Source organism: Schistocerca nitens, chromosome 8 (genome assembly GCF_023898315.1).
Source record: "Schistocerca nitens isolate TAMUIC-IGC-003100 chromosome 8, iqSchNite1.1, whole genome shotgun sequence".
In the NCBI taxonomy this organism is placed as follows: domain Eukaryota; kingdom Metazoa; phylum Arthropoda; class Insecta; order Orthoptera; family Acrididae; genus Schistocerca; species Schistocerca nitens.
Window position 1 is genome coordinate 350327502 of NC_064621.1, and position 24337 is coordinate 350351838.

At 43.0% G+C, this 24337-nt stretch overlaps 1 protein-coding gene across 2 annotated transcripts in view; it reads right to left on the bottom strand.

Annotated features, from left to right (window-relative positions):
* The window catches only part of LOC126198971 (juvenile hormone esterase-like), a 214940-nt gene extending 190958 nt beyond the window's left edge, over nucleotides 1-23982 (bottom strand). For both annotated transcript variants that reach the window (XM_049935631.1, XM_049935630.1), the window contains exons 1-4: nucleotides 23888-23982; nucleotides 21450-21584; nucleotides 18316-18598; nucleotides 5896-6081 (exon numbers count right to left, since the gene is read on the bottom strand). In XM_049935631.1, coding sequence (XP_049791588.1) covers nucleotides 5896-6081; nucleotides 18316-18598; nucleotides 21450-21584; nucleotides 23888-23971 — 688 coding nt within the window. In that variant the 5' untranslated portion in view covers nucleotides 23972-23982. The remainder of the gene's footprint in view (nucleotides 1-5895; nucleotides 6082-18315; nucleotides 18599-21449; nucleotides 21585-23887) is intronic.
* Between the last annotated feature and the right edge of the window lie 355 nt (nucleotides 23983-24337).

Genomic DNA, 24337 nt, shown 5'->3' on the forward strand with positions numbered 1-24337 from the left:
TGTAGCTAACCGAATTACTGAGTTTCATTGTAAAAAACGTATATGACTGGCAATCTTTTTCAGATTTTGTAGATGTGAGGCAGTGTTTAGTTAATCCATGATAAGAACAGGAAGGGGAAAAAGTGTACTCATACGAAATTCCCACGTATCACAAAGAGTTTGCTAAAATAAAGCTTAATTCGCAATTCATTTGTTGAGTGGATTGGTAATGCTACGTGAAAGAACACTCCTGAGGTCTATTCGACTGACTGCGAAAGAAAATACAGGTTAATCCTGAAGTACACTAAAAGAGTTCTTAAAAACGAAGCTGAGTGTGTTGAGTGAGGCATGGCAGCCAGTACACTTCTTATTTGTGGCATCAAACCTTCATCTGCTGGTGATACCTCAGACATTTGCCTACAAATTAAAGACCTTGTGGAATATTCAATTCATACTGAATTAAAGTGCCTTTGTCCTTAAAGAAACGAGTTACAAGTTATTCAGCACATCTGGAGGTATTAGAGGCGCTAAAGTGATGGATATAATCGAGGAAATTTGTATATTATTATAGGAAAGATTGTTCTCTAGTACTAACTGTGTAAAGGACAATGTCCACCATTAAAATCATTATTAAGACTGCACGCAACAAACGTCAAATGGGCCAAATGTGCAATCCATACTTTCATGTGCAGAAGTTTAGTATTTCATCACAAACGAATGAAGTAAGTAGGCAATTCGTCATTTACATTACGTATGGAAGATAACATATCGCAGCAGGATTCTCATTCATAAACCGCATTTTAACGCAATTTGTTTACAACGATAACTAGTTTCTCCGTGCTATAGGGGTGGCATGTTTGATTAGCAGTCAAAGGCTCAATCCAGATATAGAAGGGGTCAGTGAAGTGCAATGGAATGAAGACAAGGATTTATGGTCACATGAGTATAGGATAATGTGGCCAGCAGCAGAAAATGGTAAAACGGGAGTAGGATTCGTTATGAATAGGAAGGTAGGGCAGGGAATGTGTTACTGTGAACAGTTCAGCGATAGGGTTGTTTTTATCAAAATCGATAGTAAATCAACACCGACAACGATAATTCAGGTATACATGCCGACATCGGAAGCTGAAGATGAGATAGAGAGAGGAGGATATGGGCTTGGGACAAGGAAAGAGAGAGGAGAGAGACTAATTGAGTTCTGTAATAAATTTCAGCTAGTAGTAGGAAATACTGTGTTCCAGAATCAGAAGAGGAGGATGTATACTTGGAAAAGGCCGGGTGATACGGTTAGGCAGAGATTCCCACATCAGATACTTTATTGTAAGTCGTACCTAGGAGCAGATATAGACTCAGATCATATTGTATCAATAATGAAGAGTAGGCTGAAGTTTAAGAGATTAGTCACGAGGAATCAACACGGAAAGGGGTTGGATACGGTTACCATTGCTAACAGAAGAAATATTTCAGTTGATAGGTTAAATGTTGAGGGAAATTCAGGAATAGAGAAATACAAGTCGCTGAGGAATGAAATAAATAGGAAGTGCTCCGAAGCTAAGACGAAATGTATGCATGTAAAATGTGCAGAAATCGAAAAGATATGACTGTCGGAAGGACTGACTCAACTTACAGGAAAGTCAAAACAACCTTCGGTGAAGTTGAAAACAAGGGTGGTAACACTAAGAGTGCAGTGGGAATTCCACTATTAAATGCAGAGGAGAGAGCGGATAGGTGGAAAGAGTACATTTAAGGCATCTATGAGAGGGAAGATTTGTCTGAAGTGATAGAAGAAGAAACAGCATTCGGTTTAGAGGAGACAGGTGATCCAGTATTAGAGTCAGAATTTAAGAGAGCTTTGGAGGACTTAAGATCGAATAAGGCAGAAAGGGTAGATAACATTCCATCAGAATTTCTAACATCATTGGGAGAAGTGGCACGCTGGTGTGTAGAATGCATGTGTCTGGCGACATATCACCTGACTTTCGAAAAAATATCATCCACACATTTCCGAAGACTGCAAGAGCTGACTAGTGCGAAACTATTCGCACAATCAGCTTTACAGCACATGCATCCAAATTGCTGACAAGAGTAACACATAGAAGAATGGAAAAGAAAGTTGAGGACGTGTTAAATGACGATCAGTTTGGCTTTCGGAAAGGTAAAGGTACCAGAGGGAAATTCTGATGTTGCGATTGTTAGTTGAAGCAAGACTAAAGAAAAATCAAGACATGTTCATAAGATTTATACACCTGGAAAAGCGTTCGAAAATATAAAATGATGCAATATATTCCAAATTCTAAGAAAAATAGGGGTAAGCTATAGTGAGATATAGGTAATATACAATATATACAAGAGCCAAGAGGGAATAATAAGAGTGGACGACCAAGAACGAAATGCTCGGATTGATAATGTTGTAATCCAAAGCTAAAGGGAAAGAAATAATGATAAATCAACAATAAAACTGGTAATTTATAAAATCAAACATGTTAAAACTACCAATCAAAATAATTAAAGGTAATAAAATCAAAGCCAATCTAACTTCATAAGAAATTGATTGAGCAACAGAACGCAGGGAACTTAACAAAGAATAATTGAATTAGAAGACCAACCAGCAAATATAACAGCATAAAAACCTAATCTAGTACGACATAAAAAAAAAACAAAAAACCATAAGAGAAAGAACACATGGAAGTTAAGCAAGGAAAAATTACTCAGACCACCAAAGAAATTATTAAATTAAAAACAGGAGAAAAATAATACTGTTCAATCTGTACATCGAAGTAGCAATGGTGAAAATGAATGAAAGGTTCAGGAATGTAATTAAAAGTCAAGGTGACAGGATATCAATGATATGATTCGCTGATGACAATGCTATCCTGAGCGAAAATGAAGTAGAATTACATGATCTGCTGACTGGAATGAACAATATTAATGAGTAAATCGAAGAAAGACGAAAGTAAGGAGAAGTGCCAGAAAAGAGAACAGCGAGTAGCTTAACATTCAAATGGCTTCCGCTACCTAGACAGCAAACTAAGCACGACGGATAGAACAAGGAGGACATCAAAGGCAGACTGGCACTGGCAAAAAAGACATTCCCAGACAATAGAAGAATGTGGTGCTACAGACGAATATTGAAAATTAGGTGCACTGATAAGATAGGGAATGAGGAGAAACTGTGCAGAATCGGAGAGGAAAGAAAAATGTTGAAAACACTGACAAGGAGAAGGGGAAGGATGACAGGACATCTGTAAAATATCAGGTAATGACTTCCATGGTGCTAGAGAGCTGCAGAGGGCAAAAACTGTAGTAGGAGACAGAGACTGGAATACATCCAGCAAATAATTGAGGACGTAGGTTGCAAGTTCTAATCTGAAGAGGTTGGCACAGGAGAGGAATTCATGGATAGCGGCATCAAACTGACTTTAAAAAAATGTAGAGGAAGAAGCAGAAACGTCTATCAACACGTGTCGGAATTTTGCAGTGACAGGATTGTAGCGTACCAGGACTATACTTTAAGGTCTCCATTGTTACTGCATGTGTTGGTGAGGATCCCACGACAGTCGTGCGGAGGACACAGACACACTGATCGCTCAGCTGTGACCATGATACAGCGACGATCAGTACACTGAGGCATGGCATGGACTTGTTTGCTCCAAGATAAATATCCATATGGGTAGTGCAACGATTTCTAAGCGTTGCGGATGACAGTACAGATACCATCGTTTAAGTCTCCTTTGAGCGTCAACACAGAGAGGCGCGCCGCCAGTGCTATGCTGAACGACAACACTGAGAGAGGATGGATATATTGATTGCTCGGCTATGCACTATCATACAGCTACGATGAGTGCCTTGAGTCATGAAATGCACTTGTTTGCACCAAGAGAAGTATCCACACAGACAGTGCAACGATGTCCAAGCACCGTGGACTGACAATATAGTGACCATTCTTGCGGTGTCATTTGGCATGTCAGCACCGAGAGGCGCGCTGACAATGATACGCTAAACAACGACACTGGAAACTGGCGTTTCACAACGTCTTCTGTGGCACTCCTCGGGTCTCCTTATGGGACCATGTCGTCCAATCTCAGTTCGGGTTGATAATCAGCCGGTTTCGAAACATTGGTGCTGTGCTAAACTTCGAACCCCCTAATCACTTACAGATTTAAACATGTGTTCCTCCTAATAAACTGTTCATATACAATAAGTTAAATTTAGTTATATGTTGTTCTTCTCGGCGATGCAATTTTGATGACCATCGAAGTAAAATAAAAGCTTTGAAAATGTCTGAAAATGATTTTTACTTCAATCAATGTTATTGTTGATACATAACATTTACCAAGACTCAACAGAAAACTTTAATGCAATCAGTGTGCATGGTGCGAATGTATAAGGTTTGAGAATCTTAACTGGAAGAACTACATGCCACATAAAAAAGTGAGAGGATAGTTGAATGTTTGGCAGTAGGATGATTAATGATTTGAAGACAGGAAGATCATTGCCATTGTGTTTCTTGATTTTTCTGCTCACTGCGATAAAGTGAGTCACAAGAAACTTCCAACGAAACTAAATAAGCCGATAAAAGGTTTTACAGGATTCTGCAAATGAATACTGATCAGTTGACCAAAGATTCCTACTTTGCGTATCTTATCAGAGCCTCTCATTAAAGCGGTTATTTTATGACAGTATTCTCACGGAAAAAAGAACAGTAGATGGCAATTATAGAAAAATAATTTTCTCCACACTTTGGTCTCGCTCTATTCTTATGCAACATATACACAAATGACTAGGTCATTAAATGAACGATAATACAGATCATTTGCGTTTATGGTACTGTGAGAGATACACAAGACATAAATAAATTGTTAAGAAGTGAAACAGTAACTTACAACTGTAAGAAGAATTATGGAAGTATTACAATGGAGATTTCCTGAAGCCTTACTTATCAAATACGTAATGTTGGGCATACCACCATCAAAATAAGTATACAGACCAGACGTTGAATGTATCTTAGCTTGATGACGATCAGCGAAACAATTCCTGCCTGAAAAATCTTGAGGTTGTGCTGATATTCATACAACACTGTCTCTAGAGAAGAAGAATCTTCTTAAAAAAGTGTTTATTTCACTATCTAGATTTTTAAATAAAGTCAAGTGGCGAAAACACCTTTTCGAAAATTTTACCTGACTGTGGCTCCAGAAGAAGAAAAGAAAATCATCTCCAACAAAAGCTTAGCTGGAAAGGCTCGGGGAACAGCCCTAAGTGCTTAGAACATCAGCCTTGTCAATCTGCTCCTCCACAGCTGATTGTGGCGAAAAGCCTCGAGGTTCAGTTAACATCCGAACCATTTTTGGTTTATAATACTTCTAATAGAAAACTTTAACAGATGCAATAAACTTTAAGGAATTAGGAAAGAAGGTTAGGAAGTCTGAAAAGAATGACGAAATGCATAGCAGTGTCGGGAAACATTAACGTCAGCAAGACTTATCTCCTTCAGTTACGTACTCCACATGAACGCCAATAGTCTGATAAAAATTGTTATGGGCGCTTTTGGGGGCTCAAAGACAAATCTAGGTGGTGTGAAGAAGTGGCTGGTAATTTAAAGCTGAGCTGGCAACAGAAAAAGATGCACTGGATACAAAGAAGTCCAAACTAAAAAAAAAATCGTGGGTGGAAGGGTATAAGAACACATAATTTACACCTATCAGCTTGTAACTGTTGGCAGGAAAGAGAAGAAATGCTGATATGAAGGGATTGAAGCATATGTGGATAATGGTGGAAATTTAAGTAAAGCTGGCCATACCGAAAACAAAGAAAGAATGAAATGTCTACATTCCACCCATTTCCTTTTCGTATCTTTTTTAGGAGTCTTCCAGTTCTAGAAGGAAGGTTTATTGTCTTGATAGCCCATGAGGTACTCACCCTTGGTCGCAGGCGAAAGGAAGAGATGTGACGTGGAGCCGCCGCCTGCGCTCTCCCCAAAGATGGCGACCCTGCTGGGATCCCCGCCGAAGGCCGCTATGTTCCTCTGCACCCACTGCAGGGCCAGCACCTGGTCCTTGAAACCGGCGTTGCCCGGGATATCTTCGTTCTGTAGGCTAAGGAACCCTGCCACACACGAACTATCAGACTTCAACTGCTTTATTTATTGAATATACAAGTTTATTTAAGATCTGGTTTCTGGTTTTTCTGCTCTGAAATAAAAAACAGTATCCAACAAGATAGGTAGTACTCAACAGAACAATAATCTTAGAAGTCCTGTAAGCCATAATTGGGAGACGATTCTTTGCTGTACTCACAGTTATCAATATTAGATTCTAAATTGTGTTGGTTAAAGGTGTTGAACATGAAAACGTATAAGGATGCTCCTGAGGCACAAAGTGACTTATGAATTTTTAGAATCAAATGGATAGGATTATTGGTTCGTACAGGGCAGTGAAATTTTAAATGTAGTTTCTCCTTTCAGACAAACGAGTGGACCATGTATCTCTTCCCGCAATGGTTCGTCATGGTTCTACAAGGTATCTTTTCTATGTGCCAACATGTTGTTAAAAGAAATAGTGATTTGTGAATTTGTCTACAAAGATTATACTTTATTGGATAGCAGTATATCTTAAATCAAAATATAAGCCAAACAAATATCTGAAAGTAATATACAGTCATAATGAATGAATCCAAACCCATTCTAGACTACGTGTGGAACAATTCACTCAAGTGATACCAGAAAACAGTTCTTAAATGTCAACATGGAAACAAATTAAAATTCTTCGGTGTTTAACTTTTATATTCCTACCTAAGAAGGCAGATGAAATATATTTTTATTGTTATCTTTGCTGTATGGTGTAGAAGATAATGTGTAAAAAATAGTTTTAAAATTAATTAAGTCATTCAAAAAGAATCGAGCCAGACGCTATAAAATGAAAATTGCTGAAGGAGTCGCAGTGCTATTTGCAACAGAAGAAGATGTGGTCCCTATAACAGCGCTGAGACCCCTAAGTCGTCACTAGAGAGACACGATTGCATAACCACGTGACGTCAGAGCGACGAGCACGCGTCCACCGACAGCTGCACTCAGTCGTGCTTGAAACAGAAAAATGGTGGCTTCAAAGGAAGAGTAAAAGAGTGTAGTGGGTTTCCTTACAGAGGAAGTGTCGTAGGGAGCAGAAATTCGTCGAAGAATGATACGAAGACCACTGAATGCCCGTTCCAATACCAAAGCTCAATCCGATCTCTACATACCAAAGCTCAATCCGATCTATACACAGCATATACAAACTCCACATGCCATTATATGGTGCGTGGCGCAAGGTACCTCTAATCGCTATAATCACTTACTTTCCTATTCCGCTCACAAATGGAGCGAGTGAAGAATGGCTGCCTATACACCTTCGAAGGAGCCCTAATTTCTCTTATCTTATGTTCGTGGTCCTTACGCGAAATGCACGTTGGCAGCCCTAGAATCATTTGCACTCAGCTTCAAATGCCGGTTCTCTAAATTTTCTCAGTAGTGTTCCGCGAAAAGAACGTTGTCTTCCCTGTTGGGATTCCTATTTGGTTTCAGGAAGCATCTCCGTAATATTGGCGTGTTGATCGTACCTGCCCGTAACAAATCTAGCTATCCGCCTCTGAACTGCTTTAATGTCTTCCTTTAATCCCACCTGGTGCGTATCCGAAAACTCGAGAAGTACTCAAGAGTGTGTCGCACTAGTGTTTTATACGCGGTATTCTTTCCTGAAAATTTCCCACTAAACCGAAGCCTACCACACCCCCTCCTTACTACCGTCAGTATGTGCTCGTTCCAGTTCATACCGCTCTGGAACGTTTCTCCCAGATATTTAGTAGACGGGACATTGCTAATGCCGTATTCGAATGTTGCAGGCTTGTTTTTCCTACTCATCCACATAAGTTACAAAAAAAATGGTTCAAATGGCTCTGAGCACTATGGGACTCAACTTCTGTGGTCATCAGTCCCCTAGAACTTAGAACTACTTAAACCTAACTAACCTAAGGACATCACACACATCCATGCCCGAGGCAGGATTCGAACCTGCGACCGTAGCAGTCGCACGGTTCCGGACTGCGCGCCTAGAACCGCGAGACCACCGCGGCCGGCACATAAGTTACATTTTTATACATATAGAGAAAGCTGCCATTCATCACACCAACTAGAAAGTTTGTCTAAGTCGTGTTTTCTACAGTTGCTCAAAGATGACATCTTCCTGTACACCACACTGTAATCAGCAAACAGCCACAGACTGGTGCTCATCCTGTTCGTCATATCATTTATGTATGTAGAGAATCTTCCCCATGAACCATGGACCTTGCCGTTGGTGGGGAGGCTTGCGTGCCTCAGCGATACAGATGGCCGTACCGTAGGTGCAACCACAACGGAGGGGTATCTGTTGAGAGGCCAGACAAACATGTGGTTCCTGAAGAGGGGCAGCAGCCTTTTCAGTAGTTGCAGGGGCAACAGTCTGGATGACTGACTGATCTGGCCTTGTAACATTAACCAAAACGGCCTTGCTGTGCTGGTACTGCGAACGGTTGAAAGCAAGGGGAAACTACAGCCGTAATTTTTCCCGAGGACATGCAGCTCTACTGTATGATTAAATGATGATGGCGTCCTCTTGGGTAAAATATTCCGGAGGTAAAATAGTCCCCCATTCGGATCTCCGGGCGGGGACTACTCAGGAGGACGTCGTTATCAGGAGAAAGAAAACTGGCGTTCTACGGATCGGAGCGTGGAATGTCAGATCCCTTAATAGGGCAGGTAGGTTAGAAAATTTAAAAAGGGAAATGGATAGGTTAAAGTTAGATATAGTAGGAATTAGTGAAGTTCGGTGGCAGGAGGAACAAGACTTTTGGTCAGGTGATTACAGGGTTATAAATACAAAATCAAATAGGGGTAATGCAGGAGTAGGTTTAATAATGAATAAAAAAATAGGAGTGCGGGTTAGCTACTACAAACAGCATAGTGAACGCATTATTGTGGCCAAGATAGACACAAAGCCCATGCCTACTACAGTAGTACAAGTTTATATGCCAACTAGCTCTGCAGATGATGAAGAAATTGATGAAATGTATGACGAGATAAAAGAAATTATTCAGGTAGTGAAGGGAGACGAAAATTTAATAGTCATGGGTGACTGGAATTCGTCAGTAGGAAAAGGGAGAGAAGGAAACATAGTAGGTGAATATGGATTGGGGGGAAGGAATGAAAGAGGAAGCCGCCTTGTAGAATTTTGCACAGAACATAACTTAATCATAGCTAACACTTGGTTCAAGAATCATAAAAGAAGGTTGTATACCTGGAAGAATCCTGGAGATACTAAAAGGTATCAGATAGATTATATAATGGTAAGACAGAGATTTAGGAACCACGTTTTAAATTGTAAGACATTTCCTGGGGCAGATGTGGATTCTGACCACAATCTATTGGTTATGAACTGCAGATTGAAACTGAAGAAACTGCAAAAAGGTGGGAATCTAAGGAGATGGGACCTGGATAAACTGAAAGAACCAGAGGTTGTAGAGAGTTTCAGGGAGAGCATAAGGGAACAATTGACAGGAATGGGGGAAAGAAATACAGTAGAAGAAGAATGGGTAGCTCTGAGGGATGAAGTAGTGAAGGCAGCAGACGATCAAGTAGGTAAAAAGACGAGGGCTAATAGAAATCCTTGGGTAACAGAAGAAATATTGAATTTAATTGATGAAAGGAGAAAATATAAAAATGCAGTAAATGAAGCAGGCAAAAAGGAATACAAACGTCTCAAAAATGAGATCGACAGGAAGTGCAAAATGGCTGAGCAGGGATGGCTAGAGGACAAATATAAGGATGTAGAGGCTTGTCTCACTAGGGGTAAGATAGATACTGCCTACAGGAAAATTAAAGAGACCTTTGGAGAGAAGAGAACCACTTGTATGAATATCAAGAGCTCAGATGGCAACCCAGTTCTAAGCAAAGAAGGGAAGGCAGAAAGGTGGAAGGAGTATATAGAGGGTTTATACAAGGGCGATGTACTTGAGGACAATATTATGGAAATGGAAGAGGATGTAGATGAAGACGAAATGGGAGATAAGATACTGCGTGAAGAGTTTGACAGAGCACTGAAAGACCTGAGTCGAAACAAGGCCCCGGGAGTAGACAACATTCCATTAGAACTACTGATGGCCTCGGGAGAGCCAGTCATGACAAAACTCTACCATCTGGTGAGCACGATGTATGAGACAGGCGAAATACCCTCAGACTTCAAGAAGAATATAATAATTCGAATCCCAAAGAAAGCAGGTGTTGACAGATGTGAAAATTACCGGACTATCAGTTTAATAAGTCACAGCTGCAAAATACTAACGCGAATTCTTTACAGACGAATGGAAAAACTGGTAGAAGCCGACCTCGGGGAAGATCAGTTTGGATTCCGTAGAAATGTTGGAACACGTGAGGCAATACTGACCTTACGACTTATCTTAGAAGAAAGATTAAGAAAAGGCAAACCTACGTTTCTAGCATTTTTTGACTTAGAGAAAGCTTTTGACAATGTTAACTGGAATACTCTCTTTCAAATTCTGAAGGTGGCAGGGGTAAAATACAGGGAGCGAAAGGCTATTTACAATTTGTACAGAAACCAGATGGCAGTTATAAGAGTCGAGGGACATGAAAGGGAAGCAGCGGTTGGGAAGGGAGTGAGACAGGGTTGTAGCCTCTCCCCAATGTTATTCAATCTGTATATTGAGCAAGCAGTAAAGGAAACAAAAGAAAAATTCGGAGTAGGTATTAAAATTCATGGAGAAGAAGTAAAAACTTTGAGGTTCGCCGATGACATTGTAATTCTGTCAGAGACAGCAAAGGACTTGGAAGAGCAGTTGAACGGAATGGACAGTGTCTTGAAAGGAGGATATAAGATGAACATCAACAAAAGCAAAACGAGGATAATGGAATGTAGTCAAATTAAATGGGGTGATGCTGAGGGAATTAGATTAGGAAATGAGACACTTAAAGTAGTAAAGGAGTTTTGCTATTTAGGGAGTAAAATAACCGATGATGGTCGAAGTAGAGAGGATATAAAATGTAGACTGGCAATGGCAAGGAAATCGTTTCTGAAGAAGAGAAATTTGTTAACATCAAGTATAGATTTAAGTGTCAGGAAGTCATTTTTGAAAGTATTTGTATGGAGTGTAGCCATGTATGGAAGTTAAACATGGACGATAACTAGTATGGACAAGAAGAGAATAGAAGCTTTCGAAATGTGGTGCTACAGAAGAATGCTGAAGATAAGGTGGGTAGATCACGTAACTAATGAGGAGGTATTGAATAGGATTGGGGAGAAGAGAAGTTTGTGGCACAACTTGACTAGAAGAAGGGATCGGTTGGTAGGACATGTTTTGAGGCATCAAGGGATCACAAATTTAGCATTGGAGGGCAGCGTGGAGGGTAAAAATCGTAGAGGGAGACCAAGAGATGAATACACTAAACAGATTCAGAAGGATGTAGGTTGCCGTAGGTACTGGGAGATGAAGAAGCTTGCACAGGATAGAGTAGCATGGAGAGCTGCATCAAACCAGTCTCAGGACTGAAGACCACAACAACAACAATGTAGAGAATAAAAGTAATCCTATCACACTTCTCTGGTGCAGTCCTGACGATACCCTTGTCTCTGATGAGCAATGTACTGTGTTCTATCACTTAAGAACTCATCGAGTCACTGAAATGTCTGAGAACCCATTCCACATGCTCGTAACTTCTTTAACAGTATGTCGTGGAAACCCGTGTTAAACATTTTCCAAAAATCTGGGAATATGAAACCTCATTGTTGCCCTTCATCCATGGTTCGCTGTGTATCATGTGAGAAAAAGACATGCTGAGTTTTGCGGGATCGATGGTATCTAAGACTGTGCTGATTCCTGGACATGTTTTTCCGTCTCAGGGTAATATACTATGTTCAGACTGAGAACATGTTCAAGGATACTGCAGCTGACCAATGTTAAAGATATTAGTCTTTAATTTTGCGGGTCCGTTCCTCTAAGCTTCTTACGTACAGGAGTCACCTGTGCTTTTTGCAAGTCGTCTGGGACATTGCACTGGGTGAGAGATTCGTGATAAATGCAAGCTAAGTATGGGGCCATTGCGGTACTTTATGTAAAACAGAATTGGGACTCCATCCGGACTTGGCGATTTACTTGTTTTCAACTCTAACTGGATTGAAATCTTAGACGCGCTTAGCGATTTTACGTAGGACCAAAGTTGTCTCGAGTTATCGGCAAGATCTGTTTGCTACCGTGACGATCGTAGTTTTTGTACGCTTCCGGCATCGATCTTTCTACAGACGCACGAATTTGTACTAACTTTTGCCTGTCATTTGAGCGTTCCTTCTTGAACCGAGAACGCAACAGTCTCTACTTCCTCAGGAATTTCCGAATTTCGTTACTGAACCACTGTGGGTCTTTCCTGTCCTAAATCCACTTGCTCGCCACATACATCACCAGAGCGCAATTTACAATCTATTTCAACTTTGCCCCTAATTTCTCTATGTCCATCATACTAGAACTAGATGGTGGCCACTCATTTTCTAAGTGGGCTGCAGATAACTGCTTATCTTTTCTTTCTAGCAAAAAGACTCTCCTAACTTGTTGATAACTTTATTAACTTCAGTAACCATTGTTATCAAAATGACTTACGGGTCCATGGCTGCCAATGAAACTCGACGGTCTTCAGTAATGAGGGCATCCACCAGCTGGGCGATGGTAATGTGTGTCTCGTTCCAGATTGTGCGACATACTCCTGTGACATCCGTCCTTCATTGACTCGCTTCTGCCATGGCTCGATCATCCAACGGACATGCATTGCTGTTAGTTCACTTATTCCATTATTTGAAGAACTCCGTTCCCCGCACTCATTATGCCGTCAGAAAATGCACTACACCCATTTTATCTTCTTTTGAAGCCTCCATTTCTCCGCTTTCAGCACGACTAAGTGCTGTAGCCGATCGACAGGTACACGTGCTCTCCCTGTCATCAGGTGGCCGTGCGTCTCAGCGCTCTTGTGGGAACCACACGTGCTGGTAAGATGTACGTATCGCACTACGAAACGTAACAGATAGCAAATGTTTTGATTCAGCACCAGGGCTGCTCGAACGATGTGTGGCTGCTAAATTACTTGGGTCTTGGTTGTCCAGTGGAGCGACTAAACACGATCACACACTGTTATACTCAGTAAAATGTTTCTATCATCTGTGATTATTAAAATATAGGAAGTGGGGAATCAATAACTCTAAGTGACACACGATAATATATTTAATGTTTCACTTAATTAACGAAATTAGTCTGTGGCACGTAGTGGACATATGAATAAGTATACCAGCATGAGCTTGTGTGAGAGTGAGGTTATCTTTCAGATACAAGCTGTAGCTTTTGCTAAATAATTCTGCAGATCTACGTATTGCACACCACAAAAGTCTTGAAGATGGGGGAACCGACCGAAGGAAAAATCCAATTAATAAATAGAACCTTGTGTAAGAGCAACTAACATCCAATGGGGCGGAAATGGCTGCTCGTCATCCCAGGCCATCAACAGCCAGCTATTCTGATACATTTCCACGTCGGTAGAACCGGGTTTCTACCTGTTTGACAATGTCCAAAATCGGTAAGACATCGTATACGAAAGTGCGGAGCCGGTTTGACATGAATGATGCTTCCGTATAAGCACTGATTTGTGGTTAAAGGATCCCCTCCATTTTGGTCCATCAGTCTTTCCGCGCTGAGACGTGATACAGAATCCTGTAAAACATGGACGTTAACAGTGTTTATATACAGGTTTGCTGAATTGTTACTTCAACTGTCTTAGAAATACGTATTTGGTGGGCTTGTTTCTTGTAATTTCCTTTATCGCTAGCAGTCCGATACAAGCACGATCTATACACTCTTGGTGGTTTCCTATTTTTTCACCCGGTCTTTTAATTGTAAATTCTTACAAAGAGCAACAATGGAGTTAAAGATGTGGCTTTCATGAAACATTGTACGTTGAACAGAAGCCTTAGTTATTTTTGGAGCATTCGTCTGTATATTCGTGTAGTCAGTAGTAAAGTACGACGTTTGAAACCCTTCGTAATTCAAAATCTGTCCTATTATTGACTGTTCTTGTAACTTTGCTATTATTACGAATCAAAGATTTAAAAACACAGTTTGAGGTACTTTTGTGGACATATGTGGCATTACATGTCTAAGCACATGTCATTTAAATTGCTTATATAACCGGCCACTGATCTGCGTGCGCGGTGAGGGTGACCAATAGCGGCCCAAATTGTTCCTATAGGAATTACATCAGGCGAATCTGGTCGCCGAGACATCAACGTGAGTTCACTATAATGCTGCTTTAACCACTGTAGCACGGTTCTGGCTTCGAGACACGGATAATTATACTGCTGAAGGATGACGTCGTCGTCAGGGAAGGCATAAAGCATGAAGGGATGCTGGTAGTTCGCAGCTTTTAGCGTGTCTTCGATTACTACCACAGGTCCCATGCAAGCCCAGAAGAATGTCTCCCACAGCATAATACTGCTCCCACCAGCCTGCATCCGCGGCGTGCTGCACATTTCTGGTCGCCGTTCACCTCAATTACGGCGTTTGTGAAGACGACCATCGAACTAGTGTTGCAAAAATATGATTCACCTGAAGAGCCGACACGTTTCCATTGATCGACCGTCGAATTCCGATAGTCCTGTACCCACTGCAATCGTAATTGACGATGTCTTTGGGTTATTCACGTCAAAACGTCGGGGTAGTCTGCTGCGGAGCTCCATGTTCAACGATGAACGGTGTGCTCCGAAGCACTTGTGCGTGCACCAGCATTGTGCTGTTTTGGCAGAGATGCCACACATCACCATCTATCGTACTTAGAGAACAGACAATCCTCCGATCCCTAAGTTATGTGAAGTGTTGTGGACGTTCAACCATTTAGCACCTAGAGGTAATTTCACTGTCCTTCTACCTCTTTCTGTAGATGCTCGCGACAGTAGCATGTGAACCTTCGACCAGCTTCGCCGTTTTCAAGATACTCGTTCACAGGATCTGCGTAATAATAATCTGTCCTTTGACAAAGTCGCTTATCTCGGTGGATTTCCCCATTTGCAGCCCTTATCTTCGTTACGGTGATCCCCCATCCGTCTGCGCTGCGAATACATACTTTTGTTACCGCGTCACGTGGCCGCAACGTCACCAGGCGGCATCCATCGTCGTGGTGGCCAGTCGTCGCAATATTTTGGCTTATCAGTGTATGCATAGTAATGCGTAGCTGACTTAGACATAGCTGTTTTGTTGGAGTAGATCAGTGTGTCCCGTGTCTGGAATAACGTGAAGCTGTTGATGACTGCGACGTGGCAGTAGCGGCAGGATTGGGGAGCCTCTTGATGCCAGCCCATTTTATCGCGGCCTGATCGTCGGTGCGTGACGAGTGGTACTCTCCGGCTTCGAGATAAAGCAGACATTGGTGTTTCACGTCACACTGCGCCCAGGGTGTGTCAGTTCGGGCAAAAAGGCGCTCAAGTCACCTGTCTCTGGCAACAAACTGTGCATGACAGGCGACGTCGATTTCTATAACGGGTAGTCGCGCCTTGGGCAGCAAATCGATTGCCAATCAATTCTTGCTTGTCCGCCCCCGGGAGCTGAGTGGTCATCTGGACAGAATGTCAATCCTACGGGCCCGGGTTCGATTCCCGGCTGGGTCGGAGATTTTCACCGCCCAGGGACTGGGTGTTGTGTTGTCCTTATCATCATCATTTCATCCCCATCGACGCGCAAGTCGCCGAAGTGGCGTCAGATTGAAAGACTTGCACCCGGCGAACGGTCTACCCGACGGGAAGCCCTAGTCACACGATCAGTAAACTCTTGGTCAACTAAAATTGGTGATCAGTCATTATCCAGAACTATCTCCTCTCTACGAGATACAAGACCCACCACATCATATGTGTACCTTTGCTCTCTACACGTCACAGACAAATTGGCTTAGGTACATAACACCGTCATTGAACTTGGAGAAAGTTTGGCTGAGCAGCTACGATAAGATACCCATCGAGGTCCATTTTGTTAGTGCTTTCTTCGCAGTTGCCCACTCCGCCTATTCTTCTCAGCTATCAATGTTTTCTCCAAACGAGTTTGTGTCTAATACCATCTCTGAATTTATTTGGGTTCTTTCTACGTGTATGTCGACTTATCAGTTCCAGTTTAGGGCTTTAACTCGTTGCGTTTATGTTTCACTTTTGCAGGTAAATCTTCTGTTTTAAATGTCTACGACGATATTGGATAATTTTTTTTTCCGGCATTTTAGTCTATAGCTAGTTACCATTTTGTTCAGACTGAGTATCTTTCTCATGATATTGCTCTCCGCTTTCAAAATATTTTCATATCATCTTTTATGAGAAGGGTAAGGCTTTCACTGGCAGACAGTGCTTCTGACTTGATAACTGTGTTTTAGTACACCATTTTTGTTATGTGGAGAGTCGTTTTGTGTTGTAGATGTCGTGAGATCTTTCGAAGACCCCTTAAATTTGTGTAGGCGACTTCTCTGTGCCGTTTTTCGCTCATCAGGTTCAAGGATTTCGTCTACCTACTCCCTGGATTTGGTCATAATTTGTGGGCAGTTTTTGTATGACGAGTTCCGACAACACTAACTTTTTGGTGAAGGAAACACGTAAGCTATGTTTCCTTGTAATGGTGTCGTGATTTTCTAATAAGGACAGAATAAAAAAATGGGATTAAAAATTTTATCTTTCATTGTGTTCTATTTCGCCGTCACACTGTTTCTCGCTCATTTAATTCCGTGTAGGTGTTTTTCCCCTAATTTCGTAAAGGTATCGACGGAAAATGCAAAACTGTAATCTTTGGCGGCCGATGGATAAAGTGTACGTTGCTGCGCAATTTCACCGCGAGGCAGCAAGGATAGTAGGCAGGGGACATGTGGATACCAGAACATAAAGTCTTTCCGAATTTCAATTCCGTAAACTCAGATGGTCAGTAACTACGCCTCGCAGACAGACTCCTGAACAATATAAGCAGATGTCAGCATTTTGGAGAGGACGGATGTAAGGTGAGCCGGCCGCAATGGTCGTGCGGTTCTAGGCGCTGCAGTCTGGAACCGCGAGACCGCTACGGTCGCAGGTTCGAATCCTGCCTCGGGCATGGATGTGTGTGATGTCCTTAGGTTAGTTAGGTTTAACTAGTTCTAAGTTCTAGGGGACTCATGACCTCAGAAGTTGAGTCCCATAGTGCTTAGAGCCATTTGCACCATTTGGTGTAAGGTGAACCACGGCCAAGCACAGTGTCAGCAAGGAAGTTGTTGACTAGAGAGACGACAGAATCTCAGGACCGAGGAATTGTCAGACAGGCGCCCAGAGCCCCCGATTCAACATCAGCCATCCAAAGTGTGGCTGGTGCTTCAGTGACCACAAGGACCATTAATAGGCGGATCACAGAAAGGGGTCTGAGATCACGGCGCACCTTTGCACGATCTACCATTGACCTCCGTACACCAACAAGCCCGCATGCAGTGGTGCTGGGCAAATTCGACCATTAACTGGAGTAGAATTGTCTTCAGCTATGAAACCTGCTTCGGACTGAGCCACTATGGACAGGATGTCGCACGTCATATGGTCCGAGAACCAGGAGTGATGGTCAGGTGTACCATTTCATTTTAGAACAAGACCCGCGGCACACAGCACAGCAGTACGTCGATGATGTTTTACGCCCCGTTTTGTTGCCTTTTATGACAAGTCATCCTGGGCTTACATTTCAGCAAGATAATGCGCATCAGAACACGGCAAGGATTTTTACTGCATGTCTTCGTGCTTGCCAAACCATAGCTTACCCAAGAAAACACTAGCTTGGCGAACAAGGTCTCCGAATCTCTCCCCAAATGAGAACGCTTGCAGCATAATTGGCAGGGCCCTCCAACTAGCTCGGGATTTTGTAGACTTAACGCGCCAGTTGGACGGAACTGCGCACGATATCCCCCAGGAGGACATCGAAGACCCCTATCAATCATTGACAAGTCGTATAAGCGCTTGCATGTGGGCCAGAGGTGAACTGACGCTTTATTAACTTGCTCAATTTGTGGTGAAGCTTTTTCTCTTGAATAAATCACCTAATTTATCTCAAATTGTAATCACATTTGTTTGTCTGTACACATATATCGCATCATCCGATATTCGTCCCATTTGGAAAATTCCTTCGTGTAGCATTCTTTTTTATCTCAGATTATATTCATAGTTAATGCATGAGATTAGGTGGTCCCCCCACCTCCCCCCCCCCACCCCCCACCCCCCCCCCCAAAAAAAAAGAAAGCCATGTACGTACCAAGGGCGCCTAGACGGTAGGCGATTGAGACCAACAAGACGCCCTTCTCCACAAAGTAGTGCGGAGTGGCGCCGGAAGAACTGCCAGTCTTGAAGGCTCCTCCGTGGATGTAGACCATGACGGGCAAAGGACCACTCGTCGTAGCCGGCGCGTAGACGTTGAGGTAGAGGCAGTCGTCAGAGCCTTGAGTGAAGGGCAACCCGGCAAACACGGGCTGGGCGCATGCGTCCGCGAAAGACAGAGCGTCCCGAACCCCGGACCAGGAGGCTGCCGGCTGCGGAGCCTGCACACGTCGGCGTACGGTCAAGCGGCAACTCGCTTTACCAGTCGACACTACCACACATACTTAGTAGCCACTGTACGATTTTTTTAAATGACATATTCTTCCAAATACTTAAATATTAATACAGTAAGGTATCGTCACTCTGTCTGCAAATCGCCAGATAGCGAAAGATGCGAATTTCAGTCATTGTCGGCTGTTTAGCCTTGGTGTGACTGAGGATGCCAGGTTCTCACTTAGATAAGACGGGACAAAAATACACTGAGGTAACAAAGTCATGGGAAAGCGATGTGTACGTATACAGATGGCGGTAGCATCTCGCACACAAGGCTTAAAAGGGCATTGCATTTGAACACGGGCAATTCATGTGAAAAGGTTTCCCACGTGATTATGGCCCCAAGACGCGAATTAACAGGCGTTGAAGGTGGAACGGTTGTTGGAGCAAATGTGGCGCTTTATAGGGGATCACTGACAATTGTATGTCTACATGAAGCGACGATCCTGCTTTTTCTGAAATAGATTCATTACCATAGAGCAACCGTTAGAGTTCATGTTAACCCACAAAATATTATATCATTCCCTAAAGCCTTCGACAGCAAGATGGTCCATAAGCGGAAAGAAATGGTTTTAACAAATAAGCGTGCACTGGGCCTGTGCTAGGACCCACTCGTTCCTGTTTGAACTTTAGCCCACTGACAAACTGACCACATTGCGAAATTTTTACACCGAGGAAAAACTGGAGATTGTCAGAAAAAAGTCTAATGAAAGTAAGAAGTTAATTCGTTAGACCAAAACATTTCATTCTATGACTTGAGTCAGTTATTACATGTAGCCGAAAACAATGTAATAAATATTACAGGAGCATAATATTTACTTCTACTGCGTAACAGGGTACACTATGTGTATCAGTTGATCAAAACAATGCAACAGTGTACCTCACTGTAACGTAAGGTAATACTATCGTGTAAACAGTAACAACCTCAAGTGGTGAAACCCCAGGTAATTCAGCCTAAAGACAAAAATGGTTCAAATGGCTCTGAGCACTATGGGACTTAACAGCTATGGTCATCAGTCCCCTAGAACTACTTAAACCTAACTAACCTAAGGACAGCACACAACACCCAGCCATCACGAGGCAGAGAAAATCCCTGACCCCGCCGGGAATCGAACCCGGGAACCCGGGCGTGGGACGCGAGAACGCTACCGCACGACCACGAGATGCGGGCTAAAGACAAAATGTTTTGACTTGGTAGTGTAGGAGCTGCATGTTAACGTGTGTCAAATAAACTTAACTTTAAAAATTTTTCGTAGCCAACGGTCGTCTTCAAAATCAATTACTAAATGCTAATAAGTTCTATTTGAGGTTGTTTCCAGTCATTTTTCTGGCAATCCTATGGAAATAAGTATCAGACTCTTGTATGTATGTATTGAACCAGGAACCTAGAAACGATGGAGAGGCTTTGTCTCGCCATAGCCCTCGGTGTTTCATATCCCCACAATAGTCCACAACAGTCCGCCCACCACACCGAACCCAGGGTTATTGTGCTGTTCGGCCCCCAGTGGAAAATCCCCCGCCCCCCCCCCCCCTCACCACCACACCCCATGGGAACATCACACACCGAAGACGACTGTAAACCCAAATGTTTGCGTTGCAGAATAATGATGGTGTACACCTACGTGGAAACGGTGTTTGCGCAGCAATCGCCGACACAGTGTAACTGAGGCGGAATAAGGGGAACCAGCCCACACTCGCCGAGGTAGATGGAAAACCGCATCAAAAACCATCCACAGACTGGCTGGCACACCGGACCTCGACACTAATCCGCCGGGTGGATTCGTGCCGGGGACCGGCACGCCTTCCCGCTCGGGAAGTAGCGCGTTAAACCGCACTGCTAGCCGAGCGGGTACATCAGACTCTTACTTGCATGGCGAGAGCAACGGAAATCAAAGTCTTCAGCATTAGAAGGAAACTTTTGATCCTAAGAATGATTATTTAGTCACATAAAGAATATTAATTAACTATGGGGTCACAGAGTATGAACTCTTAAGTGTACCGGAGATCTCCTTGTAGCTAATCTCCCGTGACATGCACATATTTGCGCAGTTTGAATAATCTGTAACGACGCTGAGTATTCTTTCACTACACAAACAATAATGTATGAATGCACGACTTCGTGAGAGTCCATCTGTGGTGAGTGCTGGCTGAGCTGCTACATTTACCATCGGTCTCCTGTATAATTGCTTACCTGAAAATCCTGAAATCACTCAGTATAGACAATGTTCGTAACGTCGAGAAATGTCTGCATTAGTAGTGGCTAGACGGGAGCAAGACTATGACAAATCGCCGAGGTTCAACCGTAATAAAAACGAACTGTCGTGAAAATGCCTTTGATTGGATACCGCAACCAAAGAGCTTCCCCTGAGGTTTTGCACGCGCCCGGCTACCCGCTAATCCAAAGAGCCATGGAAGACGTTGCAGCATCGATACGTGTGTATATGCATTAGTGCAACCTTGTACATGACGAGGTAACGTCATGTTGGTGTGTTAGTGGAACGAGGCGAGACGCAGACTTTTTTTATATTATTTAAGGTCATAGCAACAACTGACGTCCGACTGATGTACAGTTCTTTGTAGTTTCCTTTCGATCCTACAACAATAATATGCTAAGACAGTATGAAGCTGTGCATGGTTGACATAGGGCTGAAACAAGGTAACAATAAGAAGTGGTTTAAATAATTAGTTACATAAAGTTCGTTTATATACTTAAGTACTGCTGTGATCCGAATCAAGAAAACGTGTGGAATTATACAAATGGCTACTGCTGCTTATAGATTATTCATGTGCAGTACTCACGCGGAACCGAAGATCTCCGACAGGTGGCGTTGCGTACGGTATGCCCAGGAACTGGTTGTAGAGAGCGCCGTTCAGTGATGTGGCTACCACGCCCCTCAGGTCGCCGTTCTCTACAGTCACGAAGACGTCGTCACCCTGTAACATTTTCTCTGGTCTTCATTCTAAACAACGGTGAGAGCTACATTTACAATATTGTATTCGGCTGCACAGAAGGGACTACCTGAGCAAGCAAGAAGGGTTACTGGATCAGATACATCTATGGTTATGTGTAGCGAAAAATGGAGAAGACTGCAAGTTGGAAAACGCTACGTTAGTTTAATAGAATTGTAGAGAACAAAGGGCGAGGTAACAATCATTAACTGCTCAGTGCAAAGATAAAATCTAAAATATGGAAACAGAAACTAGAAACTAGATTTTACATAACAGGAGGAGCAGACTCCACATCCCAGTTTGCCTAAGTCGATTTAAGAGCGTTATAGCAGCCTTAAACCACGTCAGAAAGCTCTGAGGACGCTAAAATGGTACTTGACGTTATGTGAATTCGTATCTTTAATGTGTGGCTCTCCGCAGCTCGTGGTCTTGCGGTAGCGCTCTCGCTTCCCAGGTACGGGGTCCTGAGTTCTATTCCCGGCGGGGTCAGGGATTTTTCCCTGCCCCTAGATGACTAGTTGTTGTTGTGTTGTCTTCATCATCATTATTCATCTCCATTACGGTCGGAGGAAGGCAATGGCTAACCACGTCCGCTACGACCTTGCCTAGTCGGCGGAGAGTGTCTCCCGCATCGTTCCCTACACTCCTCGGAGTATGCGACCTCATCATCATCAATGTGTGGCTAGCACACTCGAACTCTGTACATTTCAGAGTCAATGAAAGTGTAATTATTTTGCAGATATTGCTCCTCGAGTTGAAAAGAAAGCTACGAGCAGAGAACACGAAAGGAAGTAGCAGAACTCCGACCCTAGGCTTCCCAAGGACAAACATCCCACATCGAGGCAGAGCTTCGTGCAGAGAGCTGGAATCAGTGACGTTAACGTGTAGGCTGGACATTCAACATTGGACGGAATCATCTTCTGAAAAAGTAGCAGGTGGGCACAGTAAAAAATACGCCAACTGAAGCACACTGAATAGGTGAAACCTTAACCTCTGTACATGCGTACACGCACTACAAGCTACGTGACGGCGTGCGTTAGTGGGTTCGTCCGGTTCCACAATCTTTTCTCCCCTTACATATTCCATTTACGAATGGAACGTCGTTAAAGCATGGTGTGAGCTGTTATCTGTGTGATTTTCTCGTCATCGTCATGTCGCGAGAAGCAAATGGAAGTGACATGCTGACCTAATCTTCTTGTAACGTCACACATCGAATCGAAATGTCAACTGTGCACCTCTTCGCGATCCACAACGCCTCTCATGTAGCGCCTGCGACGAATTTGTCAAACATTTCAGATGCCCAGTCGTGTCTACTTAACGATCCAGAGACGAAACGCGCCGCTTTTTGTTGAATATCCTGTCTCTCTTCTGTTTATCCTACTTTTTAAGTGTTACAGACCGATGAAAAGTAATCTCGAATCTGTTGTTGTTGTTGTTAGCTTCAGCCCAGAGACTGGTTTGATGCCGGCCGCGGTGGTCTCGCGGTTCTAGGCGCGCAGTCAGGAACCGTGCGACTGCTACGGTCGCAGGTTCGAATCCTGCCTCGGGCATGGATGTGTGTGATGTCCTTAGGTTAGTTAGGTTTAAGTAGTTCTAAGTTCTAGGGGACTGATGACCACAGCAGTTGAGTCCCATAGTGCTCAGAGCCATTTGAACTGGTTTGATGCAGCTCTCAACCTCGAATCTAACAAAAAAGCTTTGCAAACCGCTCCTTGTGTGGATACGTGACGTTTCCTTAAGATACTCCAATTTAATCTCAGCCTTGCCTCTGCTTTTTCTACTGTTTTATGCGGTCACACCGCTTTATGTCACTGCTGATCTCTACATCTCGGTATTTCGATAACTGTTTCCAGTGAATGTTTTTTGCCAACAGCTTAATCGACAAGAAATGTACCTCTTCGCCTGTTTTTGGGCAATACCTTACGTTTATTTACTTTCAAGATCAACTGCCAGTCTCTGCACCAATAAACGATCCGCAGCAAGTCTTCATGCGTTTCACTGCAGTCTTATGGCGTTGTAGGCTTCCTGAGAAAGCATCAACGCCTCACGAAAGCTCCGGTGTTATCCACTTGAACTCGTTTTATCTAGTGCCTGTCGGAAATCAAGAACTGTGGAAGAAACATGATTGCAACTATAATGGCAGCTGAGAACAAGGCTCGATTTTGAAAAAAATTCCTCATCTCTCAAAATCTAGACGAAGACGTCAAATAGCAAGACCTAGTGTTGACAAAAGGCAATTTCATAAAAGCGGCTGAATATGGAGAAGCTAAGCTTAACGAAAAGCGTACCTCTTGAATCACGGGACGGCGAGGGACGGCCGCTACCCGCGTTGAGAAGGCCGTAGCAATCAGCAGCAGCACGATGGAATGCATGTTTGCCTGTGAGCGGACGCGGTGGTAGTGGCAGTATATATATCCACAGATCGCTGAGGAATTATCTGTTATCTGCTTTGCGATAAAGCAAATACGATCAGTAACTTTAGTTCAAGTACCTTACATCCGGTTCGAGGAATCATATTATCTCTTTTCTTGCAGCACTAGAAGTGATGTTTAGTTCTTATTTTTTTACCGTGGGAGAGATGGTGACCTCGTCCCCTTAGTACAACAATTAGATAACTTAAAATAGCTGTTATTGAAAGAAAACGCTTTAGAAAATTTCTCGGAATTATAAAGCTTCACCTTACACAAAGTGTCTGCAATCTGAAGTGTTTATTAATTTAAAATGGTCAGTACTGGTAG